The sequence below is a fragment of the Cygnus olor genome, chromosome 5 (genome assembly GCF_009769625.2).
Source record: "Cygnus olor isolate bCygOlo1 chromosome 5, bCygOlo1.pri.v2, whole genome shotgun sequence".
NCBI classification, from domain to species: Eukaryota; Metazoa; Chordata; class Aves; order Anseriformes; family Anatidae; genus Cygnus; species Cygnus olor.
The window spans coordinates 27,478,584-27,503,325 of NC_049173.1; the positions used below are offsets into that span (position 1 = coordinate 27,478,584).

A 24,742-nucleotide genomic window follows, 5' to 3' on the forward strand; every position below is an offset into this window, starting at 1 on the left:
TGGCACAAAATCTACCAGATGACATGGCATTCTAGTTTTATAATAAAAGCGCATAGATTTAGATTAGATATTAGCAAGAAATCCCTTATGACCTGCATCTAACTATGAGCCAGTCATTCTATCTGTTAGAATAAAAATGGAGACACTGATTTAAACCATTAGTGCACCCCAAAGCTAGCCAAATTTGCTAGGAAATTTTATTTGCCTTCAATAGAGAGGATGTATGAAAATAAGATATGATGGTCTCATTTTTTCTTTTGAAGAATCAGATTCAGAAATCTTAAGTAAGATGCATGAGTAACATCATTACTGTGGAATATTTGATCATACAGGATTAAAAAGAATGGATCTGAAAGTGCAAGCAACTCTTCTACTGAAATGTTCTTGTTCAACTGAATACTGCAGATGCAGAGTAGGGATATGATCCTGTGAAAAAGAAAGAGAAGCTGTTGTTGTCAGGATGTTTCATTTTTTTCTGACAGAAAACAATAACATGCATCAATAAATTATCCTTAGCTATTAACACTTCTGCTTATGCAGTTGACTGTACACAGATTTGATCATAAACAATTATACAAATCTGGACATGTTACCCCAAACCAATTAAAAAAATTCTCTTCCATGTTGCCTGTGTAGGTCTCTTGAGTGAATGGAGATGAAATAAAACAAAGAGGAAGAATTTCTATGAATAATTTGTAATACTACAAAATTAAATTATCATAAATATTTGGAAATTATTTTCACAAGTCTCACATATTTTGATATATTTCATAATCATTTCTGAAAAGACCCAATACAAGGTAATGAGTTAACTTGGCAAAAGGACTAATCAATGAAGTAACCATTTAGGAGTGTAAGAATAATCTGATCCATGACATATAAGAGATTTGAGACTTTCAACAAAAAAATGCAGACATATGGAACCACTTTTGATGGTGCCTTAAAGGTCAAATGAGTTAAATTTAAGTGTAAACTTGTTTCAGCCTAATTTATGATGGCCATACAAAGGGAATCATCAGCAGTGACCAAACTGGGACCTTTGAGAGGTCACGGTACTTCTCTGACTGTGCAGGAAATGTTAAGTTGTGTATTTGAAACTACAGCATAGCAACTGTTGATATGAATTGATTTTTCAGTGGTAAGCAATGTAATGATTCATAAAGCATATTTTCCTCTCACTAGCATGAAGTTGCATTACTTCATCAGAATCACCTAATAAACTTACGTGTGTTACCCAGCTGAGTTTACCTTACCTCTTTCATCATGACTTTACCTGCGCACCAGTTACCTCTGTTAACATTTTTCGTTTTCAGCTCTTCATCTTGGTACCTTGATAATAACCAAAATGGTAACATTTACTTTAATTTTGCACTGTGTATATTTCTTTACATACAACTATCTTGTAGTCACCTTCTTTTCCTCATTCAGATAATACTAAAGTTAATTCTACGTTGATTTGTATGTCAGTAAAGTTGTCAGAGGTACGCACAACTGAAAGCAGACAACGCTTCTGATTTTATTTAGATATTTTCAGAAAAATCATAGAAAATCGAGTTCACAGGAATCTAAAATGGCCATTTAGTCCGTTCCCCTGCCTGAGGGCACTATCAGCTGCACTTACACTGTCCTCAGGCAGGTGTCTGTCTAACCTGTTCTTGAAAACCACCAGTGATGGAACTTCAACAGTGTTCTCAGGCAACCTATATAAGTACTTCACCATACCCGTAAAAATTTTTTTTGTCCTCATTGTCTAACCTAAAAGTCTTTCCTGGTTTTAAATCTAATTACATCTTGTCCTGTTCTCAGTGAATACGGAAATTATCTTAGTACTTACTGCTTTGCAGGAACTTTCAATTCATCCTTCTTCTGAAAGACTGTTTCCGTACAGCCCAGGGTAAAACACTTTAAAAGTTTAATTCATGATAGCAATATATCTTTAAATTAATATTTTAACATGTTCACAAAACATCATTCACTCTCATTGCTCAAGATAATGAACATTCCAAAGGACATTCCTGTAAATTAAGTTTATATTATATATATATTAATTGTAGATAGAATCAGTTTTAGTTGTTGTGGTGAAACCATGTTTACTCAGAAGGGAAACTGCTGATCTAGCACTAAAATTGCACATATGAAAAGAAAGGAACCTTCAAGGAAGGGTCCGTATTACCTTAGATGGCCTTTGATCTTTTCCATTTTCACAGGCAAAGTAGCCACGTACACAGGTGCAAACTCATTAAAAATGTGTCAGATGGAGCTTCCTTTTTTGTGTGTGTTTGGTGTTTGTTTGTTTTTGTTTGTTTCTTTGTGTTTTTTTTTTGTTTGTTTGTTTATTTGTTTTGAGAAGTTGCTATCTTTAACTATAAGGAGGAAATTAAAAACATGTGAAGCCATTCATTCCAAGGTCCCACTCACAAGTTACTCAAAATTCCCTTAAATTATATTTATCCCGTAATATTAACAATTTTGGAGAACTAATTCTGAGCAAAACTTCTTCCTGCTCACCTCTTGACATTTCATCTTAAGGACTTGTAGAAAGAAGACTCCTCCTAGAGTGCAAATACCTTAGGAAAGTCAGAGCATCCTCTATTTACCTGTACACCTGCAAAGGAAAAGTAAAACGTCTGAAGCCCCACCTTTTAAGAACCTTGTGAAACAATCTGGGAACTGAGCCAAAACTTGCTCTCTCACTATATAAAACTCAGGAGCAGACAGGTATTTTCTCAGAGGCAGGTTGTTCGGTAGTTTCTACCGGACTTCCAGAAGATGGGCACAGGTAGCGGGACGCGAATACCACTATGGATATCAATACTAGCACTTGCCTTCATACAGATCAAAGGTAGGAGGATTTATTTGCTTGGCATTTTTACAGTTTCAAAGAATTTATTGCCTGCGTCAGAGTTTGAAACCTTTTTTCTCGGCTTTGTGAAGCTAATGAACCTTTTACCTTTATGCAAGATTTTATTTTCTGTTACAAATACTTTCTTTCCTAAGAAGAGGAAAATAATTATTTTCAAACTTCATAACCTACTTGATGCTCTTAATGTATTTTCTCCATTTGAAATCAGGAATAATTCTTATTTCTACCACTGTGCCTCAAGATTGGCATTTAGTTTTTGATGTCCACATTTGAAAGTATAGTATGCGTAAAAGCACAAGCCAAAAGTGGCAAAAATACATTTAAGAATGATCAAACTAGTGGAGTCTGCATTATTAAAGATTTTTTTGTTTCGTTTTATCAGCTCGTGATACACTAAGTATTTTGCCTGACAAATGTGGGACATCAGATTTTAAAAGTTAATTTGTCCTCACACATGAGATTCTACAAAAGCTTAGAGCACAGGCTTGTTTATTGAGGGAGTGAAAATAAATGGATCTGCCTTAAGCATTATAAAAGGACACTTAATTCTCACAGATGGGTAGAAAGGTTTTTTTACTCATACTCCTCCTGTTAATTTCCCTTAAGGTTTAAGGTGACAGAAATATTAGTTTTTAGTGTGTTTTGATCTCAGATGCAGATTCAATTGAGTTATTTTTTCCTACTTCCAGAAAATTCCACACTAACATGATAAAAAATAGTGCTAAGAGCAGTTCATCAGAAGGCTAGCTGTAGCATTACCATACCATGCAATGAAATGGTAAGGGAATGGGAATCTGGGATGAATGTGGCACCAGGCATAGTGTTGAAGCCATACCACACATGAAAAACGAAGCAAAAAACTGTCTGAGAATAGATAGGAGAGGAACTCAGAAGCACCAAATGGTTCACATCTCCAGAAGGGGCACAATGTGTCCTTCCAACGCCAGCTGCAGATGTCCAGCTGGTGCAAGAAGAAAGGGATTTATGGAGCTCCCTGCAGCTCTAATTTTAGCATTAGCTCCTCTAGTGGTGCCACCCATGGACTGCCCTGTTGTGGGATGCAGCAGACAGTCAGCCTGCCATCTGGGTTTTCTCCAGCTGGCATGGCCTCCCCTGCAACCTGCCCTGTATCTGATGAACTCTCAACAAGCAGTGCATTAAAAGCCCTCCTTGGCCCTGCAGATTTTGTGTGTATTCCTATTCTGAAGCTGAAGTGGAACGGACAGAAAAATGATTTCACCACTGTAAACAGAAAGTTTTGCTTTGGGGCAAAATCAGGAATGTATCTATTGGAAAGGCCTATTTCTTTCTGTGTGACTTGTGGGTTTATTTTTCTTCTGCTGTTTATTATAAAAAGTGCATGAAACCATAAAATAAAGAGTAACTTTGGCTTTCCATAAGAGAGGACAGAGACCATTCCTCTAGTTAAAAAAGGGGTTCTTCTGTCTAAAAAGTATATGAGAGCATCCAGAGGCTATTATGACAAAAACAGAATAAGGATCTGCTCAAATTCTCACTGGCACATTTTTAATGGCTTCCTTTCAACAATTTATTAGCCTACTGAAAAAACAAATAGCTCAAGGAGTGGTATATGGCCATCATGATTGCATGTAGCACAAGTTCTGATGTAAGTCTGACCTTCAGTATATGAACATAGCTTTGCCAATTTTTGATATACTGACTTTGCAAGTTTAAACAAATATAATGGAAAAAATGATGAAGGAACTCATACAAATTAAACATTTACGTTTTCCTCTTCTACTCCTCTTTATACAGTTCAAGTCCGGGGCGAAGAACAACGATCACAATCAAACTATGATTCTCAATCCTTCCTGCAGAGAAAAAACAGTAAGTAATTTTTTTCTGAGATGTTTCTAATATTTTGCCCCAAATTAAACTGATAAAGAAGAATATTCCTAGAACATCCATTCCTTTTACAAAAAAAAAAAAAAAATATATATATATATATATATAAAGAGAGAGAGAAAATCTGTGTACGATACATCCAAGTCTCAGCGAGAAATTCCTCTGAGATCCAGCCCAGTAGATCTGGTCTACTGATGTGATACAGTTATCTAATCTTTAACTTCATGAAAGGTACATACCATCTATCTAAAAGTGTATTTTCAGAAGGGAGTGTGTATACATACGTATCATCAAGATACCTGATAGTAGGTAATAAAACACACATTTTTTATTCTGTGTAAATATGACCACATCACTCACAAGTGAGAATAACAGAACTGTAACTACCTTAAACATTAGAATGATTAAGCACTAAATAATCATGTATAAAAAACAGTTTTATGACACATACTGTAACACACTAACGGTACACAGCAAAATAAGGTGGAAGGATAAAACACCTACTGGTATATTACTGATGAAAGGCTAAAATAATTAATCATTTAGCCTGCAATGCAAACTGCAATTTGTGAAGTCACTAGCTGGCAATTAAAACAGTGGTACACCCAAACTGGAAGTATACCTCAAATTATTTAATAAGTGTGCATTTAATTATTGGAACAGATTGTCAAGTAAGGTAGTATGTGTGTTTACACTTCAAATTCTTACATCAAGACTTAACCAAATTGTCTTCCTAAAACACGTATTTGTCTTAGTGATATGTTTTGATCTAAATGGAGAAGTCAATGGCTGATATTCCACAGTCTACAGTTTGGAAGTCATTGAATGATATTTTGATACTTTCAATTTTGATATTTTCATAGGAAAAAAATGCAGCAAGTCCTCAAACTCTCATGTAAAGAAAATACATAGCAGGTTTTCTAAGTATTCTCTCCCCTTCATAGCTGGATCTCAAGAGAAAACATTGGATTTGGACATAGAAAATTTAGGGCTGTAACCTACAAATAGAAGTCTTTCCATGAAAAGTACACGATTAAAGTTATGCAGACTTTCAATGGCATTTTCTAAAAAAAAATCTGCTTGCAGTTGGTTGTGCAAAGTTGCATGACTCAGCACAGAGAAAGATACAAGCTTCAGGGAAAAAAAAGCAAAAAAGAAAAAAAAAAAAACTGTTGTTTCTTATCCTCTAAGATTCTTCTGTAACTTTCTAAGTGTACTGAGAGGCAGAGGTTTGGACAAAGACATTAGCATTGTTTTTTCCCCACCTCTATTACAACACAGCAGTCTAAGGATTAGATTGCTACTTTTGAGTTCAGATCAGCAGGGCCTGCATCAGATGGGAGTCTTGAACAAATAATGGAAAAAAGAACTACAGCCAAAGAGGATGGTCTTTGGGATTTGGCTGTTAGTGGAAAGACACATGGAAAGACAGAACACAAAGCACTGTTTAAAATACATCAATAAATCCTTGTGGAAATTCTCCCTAGGGAGTAACTAGTACTAAGAAATATTAATCACTAAAGAAACTAAGCAACCTCTAGCCACATTTTAGGACTTCTTATGAGATTAAACTTGATCGTTTTTCTCCTCATAGGTCTTCCGCTGGGTACTAAATCCCATGGATTGACAATCATTCCACCTCTTCAAAACATGCTGAAAGTTAAGGGTAAGTTCAACAAATGTCATGGCTCAGATATGTATTTGTTGATCAAACACGTAGAAAGAATATGGAGTGAACTGAACAGATTGGTAAATTGTGTAAGATCCTTTAGCCTCATAAAATAAAAAATGAACAAGAAAAGCAGTCAGTTCATCAAATAATGATAATCTATATGTGGCTTGATGCTCAGCTTGTATATTGTTAATATGATGAGGCTGAAAAAAAAAAAAAAAGCACATGTAATACTTGGATAAATCATGCACACTATTTCCTTTAAAGAAAGGGAAATGATAATGTGCTCAAAACATTGGTGAGATACCTTATCTAGGCAACTTAAGAGGAGGGTATCTATGGCAAATTGCAGAAAATTCTTATGGCTCATTTTGAATCCACAGCTGGCAACCCCTCTCACAATGGCCGTGTGTGCAGCACATGGGGTAACTTCCACTTCAAGAACTTCGATGGGGACATCTTTTATTTCCCTGGGGTCTGCAATTACATCTTTGCATCCAACTGCAAATCTGCCTATGAGGATTTCAACATCCAGATTAGGCGTACAATGGTGGAAAATGCTACCATGATCACCCACGTCGTCATGAAGCTGGAAGGAGCAGTGGTTGAACTGACCCGCACATCCGTCCTGGTCAATGGCCAACAGTATGTTCATATCTTCTGCTATGAACTGAAATTGCCATGACTGCTCTTGCTCTCAGAAGGCTCTTTGAGCAAGGATCCCTTTCTTTCATCTCATCTCATATTGCTCCCACGCAGCTGTAGGACTCATGTCCTTCCTGAGGCACCAACAAAAATAAGAGGGCCTGACAGTGAGCTGTCATTTCTATAGATTATTCTTGTTCATTTTATTCAGATGAGCTATAACCCAGATGCTGCCCCCCTCTAGTATAAACATATATGGATAAGCATATATGTATAAACATAATACAATCAAATGTATAAGTTGGATTTAGTCAAAGTGTTAGGCTTTTACACCCTTTAAGTTTCTACTTTCCATTAACTTTACCAGAACAGGAGCCCTGCAAGGAATTTCTGACTGCTCTTGTCCTTGCTCTGAAGACTGTGCAGTTAAGCACACTGCAACTGCAGCTTGCACCTGGGCTCATTTTAAACAAGCTAGTCTGGGAACTTCCTATCTATGTAGTAATGATAGCATTGATTTTGGCAAAGGGTGTGAAACTTGTCCAAAAGTTTGGGTAAATATTTGGACAGCTATGCCACAATGATATGTGTATTACAGCAGCTATATATAGCAAGCTAGTAGAAAGGCTATCTGGAGTACATCTTTGTGAATGGCACTCATGCCACAGGAAGCACGAAGAGTATCTCTTTATTATCAAGAGCTTTAAGGAATAAATAGTAATATCCTGAAGCATACTGCCTGCAAAACAGAACTTCCCAGAACTTTTTTTGAACAATATAACTGAAGACATGCCAACATTTTACCTACCAAAACACAACTAACAGAAATAGCCAAAAGGAACAACAGGGAAAGCAAGGCTGATCCATTTGTGCACAAAGAAACAATCGAAACAGCCAAAATGTTACAAATGTGTATTGTTTGCATTTAGTTATTGCACTGACTAGTTTTCTCATCTTTGCATGTTGAAGAGTGCAAAAAAAGAGTTCTCACTCAAATTCTCACTCAAAAAGAGTGAGAATGGGTATCAATGTGGATATTCTGTCCCTACCCCCACTGAATTATAGTGATCTTTCCCCAGGGTTCAGATGCCCTACAACCATATGGGAGTCTTGGTAGAGAGAAGCAACAGCTATCTAAAAGTTTCTGCCAAGTTAGGACTGACCTTCCTTTGGAATGAAGAGGATGCCCTCCTGGTAAGAAAACATCCAAACCATGGCAGTTAGGCTGTATTTTGAAAATAGTCCATTGACATCTTTGCAATCTTAATCAGTCAGGCAGACATTAGTTACTTAGGGGTCTGTACTAATTTTTAGTGTACTGGGCTATATTCCAGTCTTCTCCTAGTTTTCCTTTTTTTTTTTTTTTTTCCAGTGAGTTCTGCTCAGAGTCAATATACCCCCATATTATAAAGTCCCCACAACACAATGGACTAATCCCAGATTCCAGACCTGGCAATGCTCTGATGTTCACAGTCCCAGTGCTAGACTAAGACTAAGCTTTTCTTGGTGGTCGTTGACCTTCCCAATGGTGCCTACCACACCTCACAGCCTGCACAGCACACATATGTCAAATTTTGAGTACGCAAGGAATATCGGTGTAGGCTGTGTTTCTAACCACAAGGGGTGATGTTGCTGTGAACCTAAACTTGCTTTCCTCATTTCTTTTAGGTGGAACTAGATAAGAAATATGCCAATCAAACTTGCGGACTGTGTGGGGACTTCAATGGAATTCCAACCAATAATGAGTTTATTTCACAGAGTAAGTAATAAAAAGCATTATTAAGTATTGGCGCTGTTTTTCTTTGTTTTAGCCTTACACAGTCACAGAGGTTGTGGGTTGTATTAACTGCAAAACCAGGGATACTTTTTTCAGTATATGTTTTTATGACGTCAGTTTTAATACTTAAGTAACAGAGTCAGGGCTTTCGGATGCATTAGGCTGCTTCCATCACTGTTACATCTTTTAAAACCTGCCACATGTAACTTTCTTCTTTTTTCAACAGTTAGTCTCCAGTCCTTTATATACCTGCTTCATCTCCTTTTGCCTTTGCATATCTGCTTTTAATGGGTAGCGTCACAAAAGAAAATACCGCCATGCAGAAGCCAGTAAAGCAGTAAATATTATTCTAATACTTTGACTGTTTTGTACAGATACAAAACTGACTGCCGTTCAGTTTGGGAATAGGCAGAAGATAGATGGACCCACAGAGCAGTGTGATGACCCTATTCCTCCTGCTGTTCTGAAGAACTGCTCAAGTGAATTTGTAAGAATCTCTGTTTCAGAATTTGTTTTTCCAGTTCAGCATATATTATCCCTTTCTCTCTTTGGAGAGTATCTGCCAGGATAGGAAAAAGTACAGCATGAATATAACCCAGCCATGGGTCTGGAAGGAAAATGTTTCCAAAATTATTTTTCTAATTCTTTGCTAAAGTGAAGGCTAAAAAATTATATGAGTTCACATCTGATTATGGTTACTGCTGGACAGGTTTTTGGACCAGAAGGACCTTGTTTTACTACATGCCTTAAAGGAAATAATCATCTTCACATTTTCTAAACACAATTGTTTTACTTTCACTGTTTTCCCTTCCAGGCTTCTATCTGTGAGACAGTATTAACCAGTGAAGCATTCACAAGCTGTAATGTACTTGTGGATGTTCAGGACTACATTGAAACTTGCATACAAGACTTATGCCACTGTGATACCTCTATGGCTGACTTCTGCATGTGCAACACCTTTGCTGAATACTCACGGCAGTGTGCTCATGCTGGTGGACAGCCTCTGAACTGGAGAACCTCAGAATTGTGCCGTAAGTATCTCTGGAAGAGACTTTCAGTTGTGTTCCCTACTTATATCTAGTAAACTTCAAATATGTGATTTTTTTTTTTTTCCTGAAGAAGACAGCCATTTAAAAGTGGATGTAATTTTCATGAAATTGGCTTTATTCTGAGCATATTCAAGACTTTTGGGATATTGCATTACTGAAGGTTTTCAGTATATTTCAGAAGATCTAAAATCTTGCACCTTCCAGTTGGTTACTCTCCATTGTATCTTGACAGAAAACATCCTAGATAGTAAATACTGTTTTCTCAACATTTCAAAGGAAAAGTCAGCATTATACTACTCTTTCTACTTTCAGCCAAATCATGTCCCTTCAACATGCAACACCAGGAATGTGGCTCCCCCTGCTCTGATACCTGCAGCAACCCCGAAAGATCTGCACTTTGTGAAGATCATTGTACAGATGGCTGTGTCTGTCCTCCAGGCAAGTTACTTTATACCCTTTTCTCATAGTCACAACCATCAAAACTTTCCTACTCTATCATTCTTGCCATGTCATTGTTGTTATTATCATAGCAACATAGTAATAACTATGCTTCTTCCTTGACATACATGCACTATTTATATCCAGGTTAATAAAAACACCCTTTCGAACATGTGCCTGACACATGTATGTAACGACTGAACTGCGTATAAGATACGTCACTACTCATGATAAGATGAAGTTTCCTGTTCCCAGCATCCATACTCAGTTAATAGAAAGTGTGTAACATTTAATTGCATTCTGCCCTGGTGTTAGCAAAGCTGTGTCTGGTACCCCACATTACCACACCCTTCCATGTCCAGTGCTGTGTATCTAAACAACAAGGAGCAGAGAGATGACCAGGCAGTTTATAAATTCTAGTGTTTCACAGACTTACATCTGAGAACTGAGTATCAGTACAAGATGAATGATACAAATATGTTTGCTTTGTGCGCACTTATTTCTGTGGCTGAGAATTTTTGCTGTTGTGAGTGACAGTACGGTATGATCTTCTCCCATTGCAAATCTTCTGCCCGTCTTCCATGTTGTCTCACAGAATTCACCATCACTTGTTTATATAGTATCATTGACTCCTCTTAGATAATCCTCTGCCTTTCGGCATATATACATGTACTGTGAAAACATGTCACCAGGCAGTCTTACAAAAGGTTCATCTATTCCATCTTGCTATCTAGTATTTTTAATCCTAATTGCAATCTAACGAAGCTCATAACAAAAAGGTATTTCCCTAGAAGTCCCTTATGATCACCAGAAGATTTTAGATAGGCTTTAATGGAATATAGTTCCTTCAATCCCTACATAGCTGACATCCTTCCTTAAAATAAGGAAGTGGCTTTCCGTTTTCCATGTAACGCAGGAGAAATGCAAAATGCTTTAATGCATCTGACAGATATGTGTACAGAAGTAGGTTCTGGAGCGCACGGAATGAGTAACAGACAATTTCTTTCCCTAGGAATGGTATTTGATGACATTAATGGTGCTGGCTGTATTCCCCGTAAGGAATGTCACTGTACCTATGAAAGTGAAACTTATGCTCCTGGTACCTCCTTCTCATCTAAATGCAGATCATGGTAAAATATTCCCTTTCTCATATTTCTTTTTTAGGTGCATTACCTGGACATTTTGGAGACAGGAAAAAATGACTAATTGCTCCTTAAAAATATATGAAGAACTACTTACTAACTGAACTTCTTTGATTATATTTTTTGGAAGATTTTTATATATCTGTTTTCTCCTCACAAATAGAAAAAAAAATTAAGTTTAGATATAAGTGTTCCAGTTTCAGGAATAATCACCTAAAGGAGACAATCAAATTCACATATTGGAGACTGAAAAGCCATACAGAAATGTGAATTGCTGTGTTACATCCTTTGCAGCACTACAGCGTAACACTGGGGCAGTCGTGTAAATACTGGAGTCGAGGGCTATGATATTCAGGAACATGCTGCATCATGCACGCTGGGACATCATGTTTGAGAGGCATGTTTGGCAGATATGATGTATATTTTTTCAATTTCACTATAATTACTTAAGTCTCACTGCATATGTATATGCAAATGCACCTATCTATATGTTGATGATGCAAAAATCACAAACATATTACTTTTCAAGAAATACATAACACATCTGAAGCTAAAGTCATGCTAATGGAGATGAGGGGCAATCCTTCATATGCAGCAGAATGGACACCAGATTCAAAAGGACTGAATTTTGTCCAGGGACTGGAAATCAAAAGCGTTATATAAAAGATATCATCAATATAAATGTGACTTTTTGATACTTATTCTGAGATTTCAAAGAAATGTGGCTTCTTTGTAAGCATTCTTTTCCTTCAAGAGGAAAATTAAGGCATCAGCTGCCCTTATTGTCTCTTATTTCGTTTATACTTGCACTACCCAAGGCTACAGAATGTCGTCTTCATTTCAGTACCTGTGCTGGAGGTGAATGGGCTTGCGTCACCCAGTCGTGTCCTGGAACTTGCAGTATTGAAGGAGGTTCCCACATCTCAACATTTGATGAAAAATATTATTCCTTCTTTGGAGACTGTAGCTATGTCCTAACCAAGGTAAAAAATCAGTCACATTCTTTGCTAAAGCAATATGCTAAAGGAAAATGCTTTTATTAAATATGTTTGATTTAAACTACTAGTAATCACGTCAATTTTCTGCAATTTAAAGGAACAACATGGAGCCTTAAATAGATTCCAGTGGGCTTTCTGTTAGTTTTATATTAAATAAATATATTATAGTACTCTCATGTACTTTGATCAATGCTTAAGAATTGCACTGAGTTCCATGTTCAGGTTCCATGAAACAATGCTCCCCATTAATTTTTAAATGCAATATTCCCTGTCTGGTGCTCTGTAACTATTTCTTTCTGAAAAATGCTCATATCCTTCATTGGTACTGTTCTTTTTGTCACAGTTCATATAGTTCAGTGGCTTATTTGATTAACAGTATTCAGGTTGAAATTATTACACAGAATTCATGGGAGGAGATATTTCATTAAGATGATCAACCTTCCAAACAGTCTTTCCCAGTAAAAATATAAGACTTTAGAATTTAAAAGCAAAAGTTAATAAGTCATACATGTATTCTAAAGCATCAAAAATTAATTAAAAAAAATAATAAATTTACTGGACTTCTAAGATTAGTAGGGACTGAATTCTAAGTAGGTATGTCTAAAGTAACGACTACAAATTGCAAATTTCAGAATGCTATGTTTTTTAGCTGTTGATTTGTATCGGGTGAGCAATGTAAAAAAAAAATCTCATAAAGGCTTCATATTAAAAAAAAACCTGTTCTCAAAGAGCTCAGGCTGAACGTTACCAGGAAAGAGAACCATAAAAACTCAGAAATGAACGAAAATAAGGTAATTTAGAAATAAACTAGATAAAATCTATGATGATTTTCAATGAGAATCACAAGCTGGATCAACAATGGGTGCATACCTTTGGAGGTACAGGAAAACCTTAAACCTGGACAGAAAAGGTTTAAAAGCCCACAATTTTAACATTAAATTTCTACACGGCTGTAATTCTGCATTTCTGCTGTTCTCAATTTAGTCTTGTTAATGTCAAGAAAATGATAAGACAAGTTCAAATCCATAGCCTTCTTTCTGTTTCCCTGTAATGTTTTGTTCATTAGGCACACTTTGAATATAGCTCACAGAACACAGTCTGTGAAAAATCAGAACCAAGAGAAAAAAATGCAGTTTGCCTTTATTCGGTATCTCAATGAATGGTGATCTTAGCTCAATTTTCTCCTGTGAGAGGATATTTAAATGCATGTTTCCTACTTGTTAAAAGAATGTCCAAATGGCCAGGCTTTTTGATAATCTATTCAGTGCAGAAAAGATTGGAAGCAATTTTTTTTCCCTTTCCCAGGTAAACACCATAACCAATGAGCAAGAAAGGCACACTTGCTTCTTCTCTAGCAGATTAAACTAGTACTACCTAAACATTCTGAAGTTTTAATGTTCGGTTTAACATGTCTAACTTGCCACTGAACATCAGCAGTAATTGATAGCTTACACTGTGTAACATATAAGAACATCAGATTACTTTGCTGACTACATATGGATATGCAAGAAATGAGAAGAAAAGGAATAATCAACATTTTAAAAGACTCACTTTAATAAGAACACCATTTGAGTGTGATCCTTTCTAGTACAATAGACTTTTTTTGTTTTCTTCTTCTAGCTCTGTGACAGCAATGATTTCACTGTCCTGGGAGACATCCACAAATGTGGCCTGACTGACACTGAGACATGCCTCAAGGGTGTAGCCATCAGCCTAAGTGGAGGACAAACTGTAAGTAGCAAATGCAAATACCTGGCATTCTGGAGGGATGTTTACAAAACTTAATAGGCAAGTTGTATGCAAATGACACATAACAGCACAGACAGGAAATCTGCACTGATTTTTGTTTTATCTCATTTGAACGTTAATCAAAGAAAAAAGAAAAGAATAAAGTAGGTATATTGGAAGTCAAGATCCTGATAGTTTTCTGTCATTTAGTTATCTTCGGGGTTTTATTTGTTTGGTGTTTGTTGTCTTTCTTTCTTTCTTTCTTTCTTTCTTTCTTTCTTTCGGGCCGGGGGCGGGGGGGAGCAGTTAATGGACCTCTATAATAAAGATCACTGAAATAGTAAGGGAATCAGAAAATCACTAGACCCTGAGTCTTTCCTCCCCACACACCATTTTCCTTCCTCTATCTTTAATGATACTAGATATACAACATTTGGAAAGTGTTTTACCTTTCCTAAGTATGCTTGATAATCATTCCCTCTTCTTGTGGACAGAACATTGTGATCCAGCCTTCTGGCAGCGTATTTGTGAATATGATCTACACACAGCTGCCCTTCTCTGCAGGTAAGTTCCTTTGGAAGACTCCTCTGATGTTTGTCTTTGAATTTAAAATACTGTATTTCTTCATCTGCTGCCAAATTCTGCCTTTGCTTACACTACAGCAAACCCAAGGTACTCAGAGTATAGCCTCTCATTTTTAAATAAAGAGGGTTTGCCTAATCAACTCTGCTCTAATTTTAGCAAAATTATGGTCTGATTTTAGTAAGATCTGATCAAATGGAGATTCAGTTCAGACAAATAGTATCATTGGACACTTCCAGATCCAAATATTGCCATAAGAGAGGAAATAAAAATTCTGATTTGCAACAGGAATTCAATTTCCCAAGTTGTTTAGTTCTCCTGTGTCCCCTGTGTCTCTTTGTATGATGTACATTCATCACTGGAGATTTTCTCTGCCACCAGTCCTCAGATAACTGCTGCACCTGAACAGAAAGCATAAATGACAGAATAGTTGGAGGTTAGAGGCTACCACTAAATCATCCTAAAGAATTTTCATCAAGCAAAGGTGGTCTTTTCAATAGTCACAGAAGTGTATGTTTTTCCCCTTATTTCAAAACAGCTGATGGAAGGTGGAGTTTTTTACATTTTTTTAAGGTAAAGACAGTCCACTTTAGTGCTGGATTTGAAATCTTAATTGATATATATATATATATATATATATAGTTCTTCAACAACTAGGATCACACACAGCTGTACAATCCTCCTATGTAATGAACAGTAGTTTCAACTGTTCATCTTAGATAAAATTATAACTCTTATGTTCATTGTCCCCAGCAAATGTCACCATCTTCAGACCATCATCGTTCTTCATCATTTTACAAACAGCCTTTGGTCTTCAGCTACAGATCCAGCTTACCCCTCTCATGCAACTTTTTATAAACTTAGACCCATCACATAAAGGGCAGACCTGTGGTAAGTGATCTTACAACTGCCTTCATCTGTACACTTGATTCTGTAGGTTCAATCTGCTTCCATCTGACCCATCTGCTTCCTTCTAGGTCTCTGTGGAAATTTCAATGATGTCCAGACTGATGACTTCAAAACCACCAGTGGTGTAATAGAGGGTACTTCAGCTGCCTTTGGCAATACTTGGAAAACACGGGCTGATTGTCCTGATGCCAAAATCACCTTTGAGAACCCCTGTACCCTCAGCATAGAAAATGGTAAGCTCACCATATAGCAAACTCTTCTGTTCTCTTTTAAGATAGGAAGAAGAAATAAGCTGATCAACCATAAAGCATTTAGCCAAAATAACAGTGGACCCTTTGCAAACGCACACTATTTTCCTCAGTAGACACAATAAATCTTCAATTAATAAATAATAACTAATACAATATTTTGGATCTTCAAAAATATTCCTTTGGCTAAAGAAAGCAAGTGTTGTTTTTGCAAGTTTACTTAAGGGGAACCAGAACCATTTAGCATATAAGGAATACGTTCCTTGAAAGCTCTGATTGTCATATAGGAAAAAAGCTGAGCTTAGCCCCACTGAAGGCTGGATGACCTCAGTGTGGTCCTTCCACTGTCAAAATATGAACCAGTCTTACAGTTTATGACTTCATAGCTGTCAGGCTGTTAAGAATTTCAAGCAATGAAATACATAAGATTTGAGCATCCACAATACATCTAAGGATGTATTAGTTTATTCCATTACAACTACCATGAATTGAGAGCATTCAGTTTATGAAGAATTCTTATTTCTGTGTAGACAAAGTGAAATACTGTTCAATTTCCAGGGAAAAAAAAAAAAAAAAAAAAAGAGCTGAATTCTATTCAGTTAAGCCTCTGCAATTTCCCCGTAGGAAGTATTGTTACACAAAACCAAGAATTTAGACAATGAAGTGCAATACAAATTTGTATATTTTAAATTCACAGACAAGTACGCTCAGCACTGGTGTGGCCTGCTCTCTGATACCACGGGACCTTTTGCTGAATGTCACTCAACAGTGAATCCAGAAGTTTACCAGAAGGTACTTGGTTTTAACTTTTTCATGTTTGGAAGAATAAGACTTGGACTTCTGATTCTAACACCTGAGAGAACAACTTGCCAATCAGGTGGAGATGCATTCATTACATTTCTTTTGAAGCCTGAAGCCCATTACACATCATAATACTTACTTCTTTTTAAAGGTATCTTTCTTTCCATTCAAAGGAGGATAAACTTACAGGCATTTTCGTGCTGCTAAATGCCTAATCAGCTTGGACTGCTTGGACTGTCTGGATTCCTTATTAGATCAAAGGAAGAAGCCTCCTTTCCTGAGATATAAGGAAAGCTTTAGTCAGGAGCTTAACTAGTACTTCGGATAGTTGCTCTCAGGAGGCATCTACTTTTGCATATATCCAAGGACAAGGCAATAAATGCATGCACAAAGCAGCAGAGAGATTATGGGAAAAAAATGTTCCAGCAATTCAAAATGATGAAGCTCTGGAACTTCTTGGGGATCTTGGATATCTGTAAGAGTATGTTTAACAAATCCCTTGGAATGGCCATATTATTGTGGCCTTACTTGGCACAGTAACAGATTAAGTGACTTCTTGTTTTCTTTGTTCCTCTGATGCAAAGTGCCCAAGCTTCAAATAAAAGTACTAAAAGTCAGGTGCAAATAACCTCTGCTTGTCCCACTAAGTAACCATGGCACTGTGGCTAGAAATTGGAAGTAGCTGGGAAAGCTACCACCACTTGCAAAAGTAAAGAAGAACAACCAAAAGGAAAAATAAGTTTAAACTCTGGTCCTCTGATTACTATCTCTCCTTGAAAAGAATCTTTTCTGAAAGGACTCAAGGAAATCTTCGAATGAAAAATGAGCATATGCTTACTTACATATATGAACTTCACTTGCTTTTAGCTCTAATGAACATGACACTCTAAAAAGTATAAAGAGCCATGGCTCTGAAATGACAATCTGATGATCGTATGTCATCCTCTATCCCTAGAACTGCATGTTTGACACATGTAACTGTGAGAACACTGAGGACTGCATGTGTGCTGCCCTCTCCAGCTACGTCAGAGCCTGTGCTGTGAAAGGAGTTCTCCTCAATGGATGGAGGAACAAAGTCTGCAGTAAGTTTTACATCCCCTTGCCTCCTGAAAATCATCATCCTGTAGGCTCCACAAATGAGCTTTCAGGATATATGGAATTCCCAGAGTAAATTGCGTTCAATTGTTTTTTAAGTATAGAATTTACTTTCAAGAATTTGGGGAGGAGAGGAATGCCACAAAAGCGAAGCAGTAAGCAGGGTGAAATATAAAAAATAGGCTTTGTTAGATTACTTGCTCAGAATTAGAAGAAGCAACATGGAATTCAATACTCCTGTAATAGCAATAAAATAACTAGAGTGTTTCTCAATTTACATTGACATAAAATATAAAAATAGCAATGAAGAAAAAACACACGATGCAATAATATAACTGAGCTTTTTTCCTTTTTTTACCTGGACAAAATATTTGTATTTTTGATACATTTATAGGGGATACATTTATATATTTTGCTTTAACCATAAAAAATAATCACAGTATTCACACATCAGAAAAGCATGTCTATATACAATGCCACTTTTATCATATATACTTTACCTCAAATACTGCATTTATGCCTACATTGATCCTTAAATTAACTACAAACATAACTTATTTTACTCTCTCAAGCGAAATACACCAACATGTGTCCGAAATCCCTGAAGTACACTTACAATATTGATTCCTGTCAACCCACTTGTCGCTCTCTGAGTGAGCCTGATGTCACATGCAACATCAAGTTTGTCCCAGTTGATGGCTGCACCTGCATAAATGGAACCTACATGGATGAAAGTGGCAAATGTGTGCCTGCTTCTAGCTGTCCTTGTTACTACAAAGGAATGCCTCTGTCTCCTGGGGAAGTCATTCATGATAATGGCATTGTCTGGTAAGTTTTGTGAACAAAAGAATGAGACCAGATATGGGCAATCATGAAACCATATATAGCTCTTGCAATCAATTCAAATCAAATGCATTTCTCTGCCCAATAATTTCAACACAGAAAACCAGAAATTCTTAAAAATTGTAAGGGCTATATATGTTTGGAAAATTGTACTTAGAAAGCAGTCGAACAAACCATACTGTGGTGAGTTAGCCTTGGCTAACAGCCAAACTCTCACCCACATACTCTATGCCAAACAATTTCACATCTATGACCATAAAAGACTTGTTTCACAGTGAAAGATACTACAAACTTGATAATCCTATTAGGATTAACATTATGAGTGGAATCTGGAATATTCTGAAGGACAACTTTTAATTAGGCAAGTGGACAGAGCACACCTGTCCTTATATAGAACATAATCGTATATTGGTCTGCTCTAATGTAAAATAATTTTTAATAGTACAGACTATTCTGACGAAGGGTATGTCTTCTCCATTTTATCACAGTGTTTGTTTCATTATTTCAAATTCATTAGGAAACAAGTTGAAACTTAAGAGAAACAAACATAACTCCGTTCTCTCTTTTATAGCACTTGCACCTATGGAAAGCTGAGCTGCATTGGAGAAAAACCACAGCCAGGTAACATACCACTTAAGATTTTATTTAATTCTCCTTTTCCATCTTCACCTTTTCCAGTTATCTCTTTTTGTCATAATGATGCAAATTTTACAAGTCTGAAATCAAACAGGAAAATGAACAGATGGTTTCTGTAATGACATTCCCTAACTGTAAAGAAGCACTTTTCACTTTCAAATGGCAGAAACAAGTTATAATCTCCTGGGTTACCAAGGGGAAAAGAACATTTGGTCACCTCACTAAATGCGAGGAGAAAAACAACCATATTTTATATTTTTTTTATATAAAATAAAAGGACTAAAAGCCAGTCACCTCAAACATATAGAATAAAATAGTATCTTTGTTTTCTTGTGTGGCTTTCTCTTTTTGGGGAGTTGTTTTTTGTTGAAAGAAGTGTTTCATAAAGCTAACTAAACGGTAGTTTCTATGAGCAGTCCAAGCAAAAGCATAAAAAAAAAAGATGAGAAGATGAGTGTGACTTCAAAACAACATGTTTCTCTTTCTTGTCAAATGCATTCTATTAAGGTTCATATATTTCACAAAGGATTTTTTTTCCAGTTTTTAAAGAAACACAAAGATATAAATACATGGTTCATCTCACATTTCTCATGGCTTTTCTGTCTTCCAGTCTGTGCATCTCCCATGGTCTATGTTGACTGTGGCAATGCCACTGCAGGTGTGGCAGGAGCAGAGTGCCAGAAGAGCTGTCAGACTCTAGACATGGAGTGTGTAAGTACAGACCCTTTACACCCAGTTGAAAGCATATTTATCTAGATCACTTTTACACTTACCAGCTGTAGATGGACTCTTCCATCAGGGCAATGTTTCAAGTCTTGTTTTCTATGTGGTCCTTACAGTACAAAACCCACTGTGTCTCTGGCTGTGTATGTCCTCATAATTACGTATTAGATGGCAAAGGTGGTTGTATAGCTCCTGAAGAGTGTCCATGTGTTCACAACGGGGATTCCTACAGTCCAGGAGAATCAATCAGAGTTGGCTGTAACAACTGGTAAGAATTACAACTGGTAAATAATATTGAAACATGATTTTCAAGCACCTGGAAGGGGATAGTTTAACTCTAGGTGAATTACAGCTTATCACTCTAGCAGTATCAAGATTTATAGGAAAGAATCTTATCTACTTAGTACCTAAAAAGCAAGTTCCACCTGTTTTTGCAGTGGCACACAGCACAGAAATTGCATGTGGTCAGAAGAGCAATGTGGTTTTAGATGCTGTCATATTCGTTACAGTCAATAAAGCTTTTTATCCTCTCAGGCCATCCTTACATTTCAATATATCCAACAAGATTTAGAAATGTGGAACATTCAAAGTTTTTTCTAACCCAAATTATTCATGGCATCAAGAAGTAACAGTCTTTGGGTAAATCCTAAAGACTGTCTATGTCTATGCTGTATTTCTGAGAATAAATAAACCTTATTTTTTCACTATGGGCTTAACACACTGAAATTAAAAACATGAATGTGCGTACAGAAATACATGCACAGGTATGTTATGTACATGTCTATTATTTTATTTTTTTTTACATTTAAAGTCCTTTTCATCTTATACAGCACATGTAGAAACAGAAAGTGGCACTGCTCTGAGGAACCTTGCCTGGAAACCTGTTCAGTTTATGGAGATGGGCATTACACCACCTTTGATGGCAAACGCTTTGATTTTGAAGGAGACTGTGAATATGTTCTGATCCAGGTAACAGAGTCCTTCCCAGATTTTTGCACTGCCAAAGTACCTTGCATTTTACATATGAGCACAGAGCATCATTAACACCGAATATCATTCCCCTGTTTCAGAACTACTGTGGCAAAAAAGGTTTGGACCAGGGAACCTTCAGAGTCATCACTGAGAACATTCCATGTGGCACTACAGGAACCACCTGCTCTAAGTCTATTAAAGTTTTCCTGGGGGTAAGTGTGCTCTTCAGTAAGTTGTGATCCAAGCCTAACATGCTGGAAGGATGAAACAGGTTGTCCCAGGTAGACTGCATCATAAAAGTGTCCTGCAGGACTGTAAAAATGTTACTACAGTTTCTTGGTCACTGCCAAACAATTCTGCTCTCTGCTAGGGAAAGCAAAGGAGGGAATTCTAAAGAGAAATAGATTAACATGAGTTTTTTGAATAGAGCCATTTTGATGATAATAGATTAATTATTTCAGTAACAGTTACTGGTAATATATAAAAAACTGGAAACCAAAAGGTGACTTTTTAAATTGGTCTCTTTTTGTTCTTCTGTCCCAGAACTATGAATTGGTACTCAGCGATGGACGTTCTGATGTCATCCAGAGAACACCTGGAGGAGAAATGCCATTCCAAATCCGTTCCATGGGCATCTACCTGGTTGTTGACACTACTGTTGGCTTGATACTCATGTGGGACAAGAAAACCAGCATATTCATCAAACTTAGCCCCAGCTTTCAGGTACATTTTAAAATCCAAAACCTGAAGCCAACAATTTCTGATCCATATTCATGCTATCTCTCACAGGAAAAGAAGGAAATTTAGGCTGCAACTGGAACACTGAAAGAGCAGTGATTGCCTATTGTTGTCCTTATAGTATTGACTTAGATTCTGTATACACATTTTTCCATAAATTATGTTATTCAACAATAGCATAACAGCAGCTATATCAATATTTCCTTCATGAAAAATCCTCACTGAAGAGGTACATTCAGGATTAGATAAAACTAGCTCAATACTAAGCTACGATATTAAGAACAAAACCCACAGCTCTACTCTGCTTCTTTCCCTATCCTTCCTAACGAGTTAGGGGTACCCCTCTTCATAAAAGATGTTTTATGAGAACGTCCAAGACTTTTGCTGAAGAAACCCACATCATCTTAAATAAAATTCATCCTGAGGCGTGTTACTCACAGATACTGAGAAACTGTACCTTACTGATCATTGATATTTTGTTTATCCCCATGCAGGGACATGTCTGTGGCCTTTGTGGAAATTATGATGGCAATGGAAACAATGACTTCACTACCCGCAGCCAGTCTGTGGTAGGAAATGTGCTGGAGTTTGCTAATAGCTGGAAAGTGTCTTCTACTTGCCCAAATGCCAATCAAACCAAGGATCCATGTACTGCAAACCCATACAGGAAATCCTGGGCACAGAAACAATGCAGCATCATTACCAGTGAAGTATTTGCAAAGTGTCACTCCCAGGTATGGTACAGCTTCAGTCTGTAATTCTCAAGATGGAGATTACATACATTTTTATGCAGGGTAGCTGAAAATGCACTAGGATTCGGACTATGTCACACCTGATAAAGTGAAGTGAAACCAAGTTCCAGGGAGACTGCATAGAAAGGATTTTCACTTCAATTTCCTCAGCTTTTGCCGTAACCAGTGCAGTACAGAAATTCATAGGGTTTGTTTGTTTGTTTGTGTCATAGAAGGGACAATCACAGATAAATCTCAAGATATGCTTAATTTTTAATGGCATCATTTTCTATTAATATCAATATCAGCCACCTGATATCTATGATTATGTGCTACTGTGTAGTAATGTAACAATACTCTTTCTTCTAATGTCTTTAACATCAAGTAGTTCCTACAGTTATGATTTACTCCTAATAGCTGTATTCTACATATTTCTCTTGATTTTTCAAAATATTCTCACAATTTCTTCATTTCTTATCTTTCTCACACAAATAGAGTTGCCAGTTTCAGGTATTTCCTCAGCATTTTTAGGACAGGAAATGCCTTTTCAAAGTGGGCAAGTGCAAGAAATCCAATTCAAAGGTTTTCTCCAACAGGTTGAACCAAATGAATATTATCAAGCATGTGTGGATGATGCATGTGCTTGCGACACCGGAGGAGACTGTGAATGTTTCTGTACAGCAGTAGCTGCCTATGCTCAAGCATGCAATGAGCTGGACATCTGCATTTCATGGAGAACCCCATCCATTTGTCGTAAGTCTCACTCCATGACTTTTTGAAGGGGTCTAGAGGGAAAGAAAATAGAGAACAAACAAACAAACCAAAAAAAAAACAAACAAGGAGGGAAAAGAAAGAAAGAAGGATTACATTGTATTTATAAGAGACATTGCTTGAGTAAATCATTGGAAAATTACTTAAAAAGAAATCATGTGCTAGTAACTTTACTGGTGGTGTTATCAGTGTCTTATTTAATTGTCAGTCATGACAGACAAGTGGCAAACTAAAGTATCATATTATACTCCTAGCTGTCTACATCAAATACACTGTAAATAAATACTAGTGGATTTCAGCTAATATTTGTGATTTAATCAATTGTTTTTTTCATGCTTAATGTCTAAGTGTTTGATGCTTTATAGCATTATTGGTATCAAAATGTGGTAGCATAACAATAGTATTAAATAGTATTAAAATAGTATTTAAAATAGTATTAAACGAGACAACATACTGTTTACCACTTACATGTTTATGTTGATGACATGGGATTTTTACCCAGGAAAATTATAGCAATGAAAGACCTTGGAGCAATAAAAATTAAAGGTCTTTTTCTGTCATTTCTCTTTCCTCTAGCTCTGTTCTGTGATTACTACAATCCACAAGGGGAATGTGAGTGGCACTACAAGCCATGTGGAGCTCCTTGTATGAAGACATGCAATAATCCAAGTGGGAAATGCCTTCATGAGTTGAGAGGTTTGGAAGGTAAACATAATTATGCATATCTCATTCTATTTATATAAAGATAAAATGGACTGTGATGAACAAAATTTATATTGCTCAGTGTATGAAATGTTTATATTAGAAATTATGAGATTTTCTAATTAATGTCTAACTCCCTAATTAATCATGCACTTGTTTGAAGTGAAGATGAAGAAAAAATGCTTCAAAGCTTAATGTGTAATCAATGCAATAGCAGTAATGGGAGGATGAAATTCCACTTTCTATATTACTGGAATATATACTATATTACTGGAATAATTTCAAGAGATCAGATATTGACAGAGTATAGAGTTACTTCTGTCTGGGAAAGCCCAGGGTCAACACAACTCTCGTTTTTATTGCAGGCTGTTATCCACACTGTCCAAAGAATAAGCCCTATTTTGATGAAGAAACCATGACTTGTGTTTCTAATTGTGGTTGCTATGAAAATGGAAAACATTACAAGCCAGGAATGCAGATGCCTTCAAAGCAGAATTGTCAATCATGGTAGGATTAGTAAAGATTTTTAAATGTTGAGTTGAAATTTGCATAACTTAATTCTTCACGCACTCAGTTATTTGTTTGCTAACCAGAACTAGGCCAGTCATAGGCTGCTGAGTAGTGTTTAATTTTCTTCTGTTCCCAGAAACATAAAAGATGACATGATGAAACATTTTATTGTAGAGAGATTAATTTACTACTTATTCTGAATTCTTACTGAAGTATTTGTAAATTATTATTATCATTATTAAGTAAAAACAAATTAAAATAATAACAGTTACGGCAATAATCTTAGCACTTATATTAAGATAT

At 36.5% G+C, this 24,742-nt stretch overlaps 1 protein-coding gene across 1 annotated transcript in view; it reads left to right on the forward strand.

Moving 5' to 3' along the window:
- LOC121070590 (mucin-5AC-like) overlaps nt 1-24,742 on the forward strand; it is a 168,781-nt gene that overhangs the window by 116,453 nt on the left and 27,586 nt on the right. Inside the window, 27 exon segments of the mRNA XM_040557952.1 lie at nt 4,640-4,711; nt 6,324-6,395; nt 6,785-7,046; nt 8,126-8,240; nt 8,715-8,805; nt 9,198-9,310; nt 9,638-9,854; nt 10,185-10,310; nt 11,323-11,440; nt 12,297-12,446; nt 14,082-14,181; nt 14,673-14,742; nt 15,514-15,651; nt 15,738-15,902; nt 16,615-16,709; nt 17,674-17,800; nt 18,386-18,641; nt 19,228-19,277; nt 19,903-20,003; nt 20,132-20,283; nt 20,846-20,984; nt 21,086-21,199; nt 21,531-21,710; nt 22,220-22,459; nt 23,053-23,209; nt 23,804-23,946; nt 24,261-24,436. Of these exon segments, the coding sequence (XP_040413886.1) occupies nt 4,640-4,711; nt 6,324-6,395; nt 6,785-7,046; nt 8,126-8,240; nt 8,715-8,805; nt 9,198-9,310; nt 9,638-9,854; nt 10,185-10,310; nt 11,323-11,440; nt 12,297-12,446; nt 14,082-14,181; nt 14,673-14,742; nt 15,514-15,651; nt 15,738-15,902; nt 16,615-16,709; nt 17,674-17,800; nt 18,386-18,641; nt 19,228-19,277; nt 19,903-20,003; nt 20,132-20,283; nt 20,846-20,984; nt 21,086-21,199; nt 21,531-21,710; nt 22,220-22,459; nt 23,053-23,209; nt 23,804-23,946; nt 24,261-24,436 (3,739 nt within the window).